Below are 11585 nucleotides of genomic sequence, written 5' to 3' on the forward strand. Positions count from 1 at the left end.
TTCAGTGGTTTGGTTGCTAATGCAAATCCTTTATGTATTGGCTCGGTTGTTTTCTGCTCAGATCACATGTACTTATTTTTGTAAAACACCCCAATGAATATATTAAACAGACTTTTCAATCATGGATGTATCGAGAATATTTAGCTCATGTTAGTCACAGCATATAAAATATTTACACATTTTGATTTTTAGTTGAAGCATCTATCTTACAGTTGGGAGTATGGAACAAGTGCACAACAAACTCATTGGTTTTAGGTTCCCAGCCTCTTCCCAATCTATTCCTGACAGGTCTAAAGCCCAGAGCAACTAGAAGAGTCGGCCACTAACTTCCATTCAAAACTGGGAATGACATTTACACAGCATCTCCTGAGGCAGAAAAGGGAACTCTAGGGCAGGAAAAACTGTGATTTTACGCTTTAGCACTCATAAGAGAAACGTAAAGGAACACTTCATCTTTCCCACAGCTCCCGACCCAAATCAGCCAGGAAAGAATGTCAAGCAGCTCCACTGTTCAGGGAACAGATTAAATACCACTGGGTCATAATGATGTTATGCATAAATTTATAAAGCCTCCTACCAACTTTAGATGTCTTTCATACCTGTCTGCAAGTTAATACAGGCCGTCCCCGGGTTATGTACACCTGACTTATGGGCACCCTGCATATGAACATGTTCCCACATTATTACATTGAAATGAATGATGTACATGGGTATATTTACACCCATGAACAGCAGAACTAAATTTCTTCTCTCTCCCTACTTTTAATAATTGTTCTTTTTTTTTAAGCAGTCTTACATGCTTTTGACGCCAATCATTACAATACTGTGGGAGGAATGGTTACCAGACTCAAGGCCTTAATTTACAACTGGAATCCCTCATTGACATAAGTGAACCTACCCTTCACTTTACATTTGGCCAGACATTCCATCTTACTCTTAAAGTTGTTTTCATTTCCATCACATCCACCGTAGGTAAACTTCTCACACTTCTGTGTTAAGATGTTGTAGAAATATCTTTCATTTATAGCATTACAGCGTCCAGGCTCAGCTTTTAGTAGGCATATTTCATGGCCATATGGCAATTCATGGAGGAGGGGATCTGCATGAGAAAAAGGTTGGTGATATTCGGCAAATCAGATATTCATTTCAAGGTAAAGTTGCATTTCATCAAGTTTTTATATAAATTGTAAATTAAATTTTGTATTGACTTTTCCCCCATGTCTTGTGCCTGCTTACAAATTTGTAAAATTTGAAAAGAAAACCCCCGCCACTGAAAATGTCACCTTAATTCATTATGAACATTGTAAATTAGATCTAACCTGATACCATGTAATTCAGCGACAGATACTGTTACTGAAGTAATTCATTTTCATTTTATTTTATAGTTTACTGACATAACAGTTGTGGAATTTATTTCCCTGTTTCCAAAACAAAGACGGGTTCCATTGGATTCAGCTCGGCCCTTAACCTGTTGGAGTGCAACGAACTGTAGGATGAGCAGCTTTACCGGAATGCAGGAAATTATCAAGCACACAAGATATTTAATACGAAATCAGCAGCAATCCTGACCAGCTTCAAATCAGTTACAAAATTACAAAAAAAAATTATAAGTCAATACTCCTTGCATGTTTATAGACTAACAAGTTTAAAATCTGAAGTGAAGAGAATTTGGGCTTTCATCATAAGAGACTGACTTGTGTTTCTACTTTTATTACAGGGCAAGTAGTATTTATGATCACGACACAGAAGGGAGCCACTTGGACTGTCCTACCAAGGTTAGTTAGCTCTGTGAAATTACTCCTGTCTCTTTCCCATATAAGATTTTACTTCCTATGTACTTATCCAATTCCCTTTTGAAAGTTACTATTGATTGGATCCCATCTCTTCTGCATTTTCTAATTCCAGATTACACATTATGTAAAAATCTCATCTTCCCTCTTTTGAGGCTTTTTTTTAAAAAACAATTCTGTCAATTCTCACCAATAATGAGTAGGTACCAAAGAAGAGTCATTTGCTATGAAAAAGAAAAGGGAAAGGGGAAAGCCGAGAAAACTACCATTATCAAATCAACCATGAAGCAAAAAACTCAAAAGTTGCACAAGAGCAGCTTATCTCAGTCAATTTTTTTAAAATTCATTTCTTACTAAGGGAGTATTGCTGGCAGCATTTATTGACCATACCAAATTTAGGCTTCCACTCACTGCCTTGACTGTGTTGGACTCATCTCATTTTCTTGACTCAAGTTTCAATATTCTGCAGATTGGGTTCTTAACGAAAATTTCCACAACTGCTGCCAACCACACAAAGCCACCAACATCACCTTGAGGTACTCTCTGCAGCACCCAAAATGAGAAGAAGCAAAATTTAAAGGGGCACAAGTCTTTTGAAATCTTGCAGGAAAGATTTGGGAAACTACTTGACCGTCCCACTGCACCCAAATGATGGCAGGAATGGAATCAATAAAAACCTCCTTGTTGTGTTGCCAGCAAAGTTTAATAGAATGCTGGGCTTTATATGAAAGTGGCTAAAATACAAGGCAGAAAATGTTGTGCTCCATGCAAAGTCATGGTTAGAACACTACTGGAATTCGTAGTTCAGTTCTGACTAACACATTTACAAGATGATAAGAGGCATAGATTGAGTGGACAGAAACTTTTTCCCAGGGCGACAATGGCTAACACAAGGGGATGTAATTTTAAGGTGATTGGAGGAAGGTATAAGGGAGTTGTCAGGGGTAAGCTTTTTACACAGAGAGTGGTGGGTGCATGGAACGCACTGCCAGCAGAGGTTGTGGGGGCAGATACATTAGGGACATTTAAGAGACTCTTAGATAGACACATGAATGATAGAAAAATAGGGGCTATGTGGGAGGAAAGGGTGAGATAGATATTAGAGCAGGATAATATGTCGGCAAAACATTGTGGGCCGAAGGGCATGTACTGTGCTGTAGTGTTCTGTTCTAACACATTTAATGAAGAAAATATCGGTTTTATAGGGAGCTTTTGTGATCTTTTAACAACACAGAAAAAGGCCATTCAGCTCACTGTTCATGCCACCTCCCAGAGGAGCAATCCCTTTAGTCCCATTCTCACTCTATTTTCCCAAACCCCCTCTAACTTATTTCCTATCACACATGCCAGTCAACACTCCTTTGATTTTTTTTTGCTTTTAATCTAAAGGGCAACATACAATAGTTGATTAAGCTACTAACACAACTTTGGGGTGTGGGAGGAAAACAGAACGTCCAGAGGAAGCCCACAGAGTCACGGAAAGAATATGCAAATTGCACAGGCAGCACCCAATTGAACCCAGGTCCCCAGAGCTGTGAGGCTTGTGCCACCAAGCTGCTGATACTCAACCTTTAATCAAACATGATTTTTATTGTTCATTTCTAATTGCCCTTGAGAAGATGGTAGCATACTTCCTTCTGGGGCTACTGCAGTCAACGTAAACATGTTCGTCCAAGTGCTGTATAGATTTACCAGAAATACATCTGCGATCTAAGGGTTAAATTACTGGAGCGATTAAACAAACCAACTTGTATTTTCTGGATTGAGAAGGTTATAGAGTTATTTGATCGAAATTCACAGCATTAAGGAGAACTGATAGAGAGAAAATGTTTCCACTGGTTTGGGAATCTAGGTTATCTTCAATAACTAGAAAATAATCTCAAAATTGTGGCAACCAAATAGAAAAGCACAGGAAGCTGATTAGAAATGGAATTGCCTATATTCCTAAGGACTGCAAGCTTTCAGTTCTGCAATTTACTCAGGTTATAACCACAATCTGATTCCTATTAGTTCACAATGTGCTGACTATCAAGCAGTATCCAATCCACGACAAATTCATCCAGGAGATACACATTCAACTACAACCCTATCAATTTAAGATGCAGAATATGGAATGTTAAGAAAATCCTTATGTCCTGTGGTATAATAAGTGAATTGATTCAATCTTCTGGGTTCCTGTAAAAGGTCGGTACAGATGCTGATAACATATTGTGCACAAGTTCCACTAACAGAGCTTTTCTCAATACAATACACACGAGCACGCCAATATCTCAGAAAACTATCTCAAAGGAAATTGCATCGGTCACAATCTGCTGCATCTTACACAGATCTCAAAGTTGCTAAAAGTTGACAACTTTGAGCATAGATATCATTTGTAGTGAGGTTGGAAATCATTTGCTCTAAGGATGGAGATAAACCAATTGTATTTTGAGGGAAAGAAGAGATTATAGATAATGAATTGTTTAACTTTAGGAGTAGCAGATTGAGGGGTGTCAAAAGGCCAGTCTGTCCATTATAAGGGACTTCCGTTTCCATCCAATTCCTTACTGATTAGTGACATCCGACCTACATTTAACTTGAGTGCTGTAAAACAGATAATTTTCTAACTTCAAAAATGGCTGAAGTGCAAGGCACACTATGTGATATTCAGAAATCCTGATCATTCACTTCTAGGTAGTGGCTTTACATTCCAAGCAATGTGCTATTCCTACATGTCTTTGTTGTTCAAAGACGTTCATATCACACAGCAAAGTCATTGGAATAATTAATTTGAAGTCTCTTGTGTTTGGATTATATATCAGCAGCTCTAGCTACACCAACTCTAAATAAAATAATGAGAAGAATTTGCACTTGTATCACATTTCCACAACTTCAGATCACACCAAAGCAATTCACTGCCAACAAAATATTTTTGATGTTCTAATGAAAGGTCATCTACCTGAAATGTTAACTCCTCTCTCTCTCTCTCTCTCTCTGTGAGATACTGCCTGGTCTGCTGAGTATTTCTATCATTTTTTGTTTTGTTTCAGATTTTTTGCATCTGCAGTATTTTGCTTTTGAAACATTTTTGAAGTGTTGTCAGTGTTGTAATGTACTTTTCCTTTTTAGCTTAAAGTTATTAAAGTGAAGTATGTAATTTTCCTATATACATTTTTAAGCGACAAAATTGGTATAGCAACTTAGCCTAGGCAGAATTAGTAAGCTGACATAGCTCATCATGTTCTGTGGATGACTCAGTCATGATAGAGTTGCAGTAAAGGTAGGGGGAACCTTCATTTTGACAAAAAATATACAATAAATTTATGAAAAACTTCCACTATGCCACTAGATGGACAGAATCCAAACTGCAATTTGCGGAACAGCTCCTCAGCCACTAAGAGGTGGTGGTCAAGGAGAACACTGGCAGTGATTTTACTGTGCCAAACACCAGAGACACCCTCTATGGAAACTAGAGTCAGACTTGTCTACTGTCTTGAAGACGGCCATGATTATAGCATCTCCAAGGTCCCTGTTACATCCTCCTCTGCAGACAATGAAATTGGGGATTTGTGACTAAAGGTCTTCATGGCTGAGTTATAGAAGCTGAGTGGGGATACAGTCTACTCAGAAAACTTTTATTTCCTTAGCTAAGGTATAGCCTCTTTGGCTTCTTTTAGGTCAGGACTGGTAGCGAGGCTGGACTGAACAGACCGCTGTGGGATAGAGTGAAGGGTACTCAAGGAGAAAGTCATAGCTGGGGGTCTTTAAAGTGTTCTTTCCAGAGGGCATTGAATGCCTCTTTGTCCTTGATAAGGTCACATCTGTTCCTGGCTCTCAGTGGTGTAGTATTTAGACCATAGATGACCTTGACAGCACTGAAGAACCCAAACATGCCATGACTGTCAACAAGTTGCTGAGCCTCCTGCACTCTCTCCATCCACACACACACATTCTCTGTCTTCAGGTGCCTGTACAGCTGTTTCTTTTTCCTTCGTGGGGCTTCTAATTCAGGGATGCCATACGAAGACTGCATCAATGCCCCAACTCCTTCCACTACCACCACCCCCCCCCCCCCAATCCTTCTCAACACAATGCTGAACCTCACCACTACAGACACTGCAGGAGTGAAGTCAACCTTCAGAACTAATGGGAACTTGGTTTAACTTACGGTGACCACACTTCAGAACGAAGATCACCCAAATCCCAGTGGTCAACCTGCAATGCGCAATGCCGCATTTGTGCATGCTGAGCTCCAGCTTATAGTCAATTTATTCTCTAAAGCATATGAAAGAATAGGCTTCATATTCAATCTCTGCATGACAAGGGACCTCTACCAACCTGCTGCTGCACAACAGTGCCCTCCAAACATAAAGATTCAAGGCAAACCCCCAGAAAGCAATGACTACTTCCCATATCTCAGGAGCCACCTCTCATTGAATTCTCCATCATCTTCAATGCACCAGGTGGAGCCAAGTCCACGGCCAGATCAGCCATGATCTTATTAAATGGCAGAGCAGGCTCGACAGGCCAGATGTCCTACTCCTGCTCCTATTTCTTAAGTTCACCAGCACAACCTTTGGTCTGAATAAGGGAGATGATATTTGCAGATTCAGAGCTCAGACCTGCCACAAAAGGCGTGGTCTACTAGGTAGCAGTGATCCCTGCTTACCTATATATTTCTGAGATAGTGGGCGGCACGGCAGTGTAGGTGAGTGGCACGGTAGTGTAGCGGTTAGCGTAATGCTATTACAGCACCAGCAACCCGGGTTCAATTCTGGCCGCTGTCTGTAAGGAGTTTGTATGTTCTCCCCGTGTCTGCGTGGGTTTCCTCCGGATGCTCCGGTTTCCTCCCACATTCCAAAGACGTACGGGTTAGGAAGTTTGTGGGCATGTTGGCGCTGGGAGCATGGCGACACTTGCAGACTGCCCCCAGAACACTCTACGCAAAAGATGCATTTCACTGTGTGTTTCAATGTACATTTGACTAATAAATATGTTATGTTAATATGTTAAAAGATGTGAACTATCTACAGCAGGCAGCTCAATGCACTGGCAAAATATCACCAATGAATGCTTTGTCTTCAAAATCCTCCAAATTTACTCCAGGATAAGCATCAGTGTCCTCGCACAGGGAACATTCCAGCATTAAGGCCCTAGTTATGCTCAATTGGTTCCATTGCGCAGGTCATAGCTCTGCACGTCTGACACAGAATTTCCAAAACAGCTGCATTGTTCAGAGCTCTGTCAGAGGAAGAGATGATCAGTCTGACAAAAGAAAGATTCAAGCATGGGCTCTAAGTCTCTCTGGAAAAAAATGCAACATCCCCTTGAGAACCTTGAGTCAAAGCATTGAGAGCACACAAGATCCTGGTCCAAAGTAGCTTAAGTAGCATACCACCCATTGCCCCACCCATGGGGCAGTCTGCAGTTCTCACTCTGGCCTCATCAGTCTCAAACCCACAGAACTACTATGGAAGCAAGTCATCCTCAATCCCAAGGGACTACCTAACAAGGAGAATCATATATAATTAATATTTGTTAAATGTGGAAGACCCCAGTTTGTGAATATTTCTTTTCCATTTTCCAATGCATATCCCATTGTTGCCATGTGTAATCTTCTGTTGTTACACTTAGGGATATCTCTGACAGATCTGAGAAGATCATCAAAGGTTCTGCACAGCAAAATATTTTTGACCTCTACTTGCCTATCAGTGTGAAAGAATGACATTGTAGATAGGAATATTTCTTAACAGCATTTTGTGCTTTTGCAGTGAAACAATATTGGCAGCCAGGAATAAAATTAATAAAAAATCTTCAGAAATGAAGACATTTTCAAGGTGCTTTTAAACTGAATCATACATAAAGCTGAACAGTACACAACCAAAAATGGAAGACCAATGTACAGTCATTACCAACTTTTCCATAGACATCTTTGTAATAATTGTGTCACTTTCCTAAGAAATGATTCTGTGTTAACTCATTTACAGTATGTCTACAATAATGTATGGTTTTCCTGTTCATTATTTATACTCAGATAAACAAATTTTCAGTTCACGTCACATGTGTCAAAGAGAACTTGTGTGGATTTTAACAACGTTCCACGAATTTGTTCTGAAATCAGCAAATTAATGGGCTCCCCAGTGTTATGATGAAGTATCACCACTCTGCTTCTATGCAGGTCAGACCCATTAAAGGATCTGAGACCCCAGTAAAATTATGGGAATTCCAGGGCTACAGACCAGGAGACTTAGGGAAATGTGTTATTTCGTTAACAATTATTTAACTTTGGTTGAAAGTTTCAAGGTCTTTTATGTGCTTTTAACTACCTTTAACTTTTTTTGCCTTTTTTAAAAAAATTATTTACTTCCATAATACCTCACTTAAAAGCTTAAGATCAAAACAATTCCACACGTTGCTCTGCAAAAGCCTGACAGTTTAATGCAGGGGTGGGTCTCTGCACTCTGCTGCCCGAAGCCCAGTCATCATCAACACCTGACTGCCTGATCTGAGGGTACATGGGTCCAGTAAAATCGGCCCTCCAAACCCAGCACAGGCATGCAGGGATTACGGGTGGCAGACAAGATTCAGCCCAAAATTTCACAGATAAAAACAAAATAAATACTTTGTTAAAACATCAATAACATATCCCATTGCTTGTGCTAACAACTGGCGTAACATTGTATTCTGCTCAACTGTCCACATTAATGCTTATGCTTCTCACATCCTATTTCATCACAAAACATCATTCCATACTTACCTAGCTAATCCTTGAACATGATAAAGAGTCTCCAACCTAAAACATTAACTCTGCTTCTCTTTCCACAGTTGTTTCCTGACCTGCTGAGTGTTTCCAACATTTTTTGATTTTGTTAGACTTAAATCTATATTGGTCATCTCTTTTCTTTCTTTCTTTCATCTCAACCATTCATGAGATTCAAAGTTCTACAATCTAACCACTCGAGTAAGTGAGTTATTCATGGATTCTTTGTAAGATTTATAGCCTGAGTTCCCATTTTTGATAGTATATGAATCTGTTCCCTCTGGATCCTTTTGCTCTTCTACCACATGGAAGCACATAGGTATTCTTTAGTTTACTAACATTTTATTTATTAATTTTACTAACACACCATTGACTTTTTGGAGAATGTGTCTTCTATTGACAAAGTAATTTTTCCCTCTGGCATGCCATTCTTTATGCAAAGGAAACATTTACCAACATTTCCATAATTTACGTTGCCCAGCCTTTTCAACTTACAAAATTTCACTTAATAAAATGTTTTCCAGTATCACATTCCTTTTGTAAATTGAGGTCTCCTGTTTACTTAGGAGGCAACTTCTGCCTATAACCAACCTTAACCCTTATCTACATAGAATTAAGTTTTCCATATATAAGTATAATCCCTTTTTTCCCCAAATCATCTTATAGTATATTTATGCATTTCAGTCTTCTTTGTTATTAACTATATCCTGCCCAAACCCTTTCCTCTTTTGGATAATTTAATGGGTGGTTCAATAACTGTTGAAAAAAAATTTAGATTGAAGATATGTAGGTAATACAAAATATGCACAACAGTACAGGGGGAAAAAAACATTTAAGTTGGTTTTTTTCTTGATTTTTTTTGCCTTAATATGAATAGATTGCAATCAGCAGAGTTCAGTTAATTGTTGACAACTAGATTAATGAAAATATTGTCTACCATTTCTTAAAGTGGAAAAGTGACTCCACGTCTGGAATATCTCTTTAGCTGTAAAATGTTTAGGGAAGTTCTAAGGTCATAAAAGTACTTTCAAACTGGAGGCCTTTCACTTTCTTTTAACTTAATGCCTGCAAAATATGGATCATATTGACAGATTAAAGTTCAAACCATGTAGCTATAATTATATAATTTAGTTTTAAGTAAAAAGTCTGGCATTGATGTTTGTATTAATGCAATTGTGGCTCAATTGGAAGCACTCTCACTGCTGAGTCAGAAGGTTGTGGGTTTGTCCCATTCTAGGGAATTGACCACAAGTTTAGACTGATTCTCCAGTGCAGTTCCAAGGAAAAGCTTCACCATTGTGAATGCTATCTTTTGAAACAGACGTTCAATTAATGCTTTATCAGCTCTTTCAAGTGGATTTAAAAGATTCCAATGATGCAATTCCCAAAAATAGGAGCATTACGTCTTGGGCAACACTTTTTTTCAATGAACGTCACTAAATTATCTGAGCATTGTCATATTCCTGTCAGTGGGAACTTGCTATGAGCAAACTGGCCATGCCAATCCTTACATCACAACAGTGACTTTTTAATCATATTCCTGTCAGTGGGAACTTGCTACGAGCAAACTGGCCATGCCAATCCTTACATCACAACAGTGAGCGTTTTTCAAAAGATGACTTCATTGGCTATGAAGTCCTTTGAGTTACCTTGCAAGGTAATATGTAAATACAAGTCTTCTTGTTTACAGTGTGCCAAGGAAACCCAATGATACACTGCACTGCACCCTGGTAATGTATGACCCACTGCTCTTTTCCTTGCTGCCCTAAGTCATGCACACTTTAATGGACAGGACACCAGAAGGCCAATTCTTGTTGTCTTTAATTTGAGTTGCTCTTTTTCAAACTCCACAAAACGTGCACCAGTGCTCGTAACATTCCTGCTATTGACTTGTCTGCATTTGCCACACTCACAGAGATTGCCCCAGGGAGTCCCACTGTCAAAACAGCTTCAACAGTATCCCACCCTCAAAAAAAAACTTTCCTGGGAAGGGCTCGCACATCTTCCAGGGTGCTTGAAGAGGTAAGCAATCCCCTCTTGCTGATCAGCTGCGCCAGTTTAATCGCAGCAGGATCCAAAACCAGCAAATCCTTCTGCCCTAAGCAGTGTCCCCTGAGTCTTTACCTGGTGTCGCGCCGCAGTCTACAATGACCAGGAGCAGCGTGGCTCTCAGCACAGTGAGCAACATGTTGCACTCGGGACGGTCGCTGTCTCAGGCTGCCTCTCACCGCTCGAAGTCGCCGTTGATTCTCTTGCTCCGTCCCCGCTCTCCAAAGTTTTTTAAAGTAAAGTCCCACCTACTTCCGGCTGCGGGATGACTCCGCAGAGCAGAGTGGACTCCCACCTACTTGCATGTCCAAATAGAAGTTAGAACATCCTGTGAGGCAGACCGTGACGGTGACACCGAACCATGTCATGCTTTTGTGCTGGTTTGTATCGGGGTTGAAAAGCCATTCAGATCTTGCACATGGGGATTATATCACTGCAGTCAGACAATTGTTTCCCCTCTCGGGAAAAGCACCACAAACTTTTTACTTGTGATTCACTAAGTGGACGCAACTACATTAGGGGATGGGCTTTCTGAACTTACGCCACATCCAAGAGTGTAAATTTTCCACTGAGCGGGGCTTATGGCTTTACCACTGTCGTCTCGGTAGGTTTTGTGGGTTTTTAACACTGGCATCAACATCAGCAATAGTCAGTAAAAGTGTCAAAGGGAAGTGTCAAAAGAGCGAAGGGATGTGGCTGGTGACAGCTTTTTTTTTATCTTAAGCAGCAGTGCTGCAGAAAAATAACACCGTGATCCTCTTTTACCTCAATAATTACCACTAAACACCATTACCACTAAACACCACTATATTGGGTGAGAAAAGAGTTTGCACTTTCATTAACCAGATTACAGAAAAACATGAGCATTTTATGTCTATATAAAAAAACGTAAGAATTAGGAGCAGGAGTAGGCCATCTGGTCTACCTCAGCTCCATTTTCCTGCACTATCCTCATATCCCTTTATTCCTGTAATATCCAGACACTATCTCCCTGTTATAAATGAACT

At 39.9% G+C, this 11585-nt stretch overlaps 1 protein-coding gene across 1 annotated transcript in view; it reads right to left on the reverse strand.

Moving 5' to 3' along the window:
- The window catches only part of tfpia (tissue factor pathway inhibitor a), a 33388-nt gene extending 22517 nt beyond the window's left edge, over positions 1-10871 (reverse strand). The window contains exons 1-2 of the mRNA XM_052021646.1: positions 10654-10871; positions 899-1099 (exon numbers count right to left, since the gene is read on the reverse strand). Coding sequence (XP_051877606.1) covers positions 899-1099; positions 10654-10717 — 265 coding nt within the window. The 5' untranslated portion in view covers positions 10718-10871. The remainder of the gene's footprint in view (positions 1-898; positions 1100-10653) is intronic.
- Between the last annotated feature and the right edge of the window lie 714 nt (positions 10872-11585).

This window comes from Pristis pectinata, chromosome 1 (assembly GCF_009764475.1).
Source record: "Pristis pectinata isolate sPriPec2 chromosome 1, sPriPec2.1.pri, whole genome shotgun sequence".
In the NCBI taxonomy this organism is placed as follows: Eukaryota; Metazoa; Chordata; class Chondrichthyes; order Rhinopristiformes; family Pristidae; genus Pristis; species Pristis pectinata.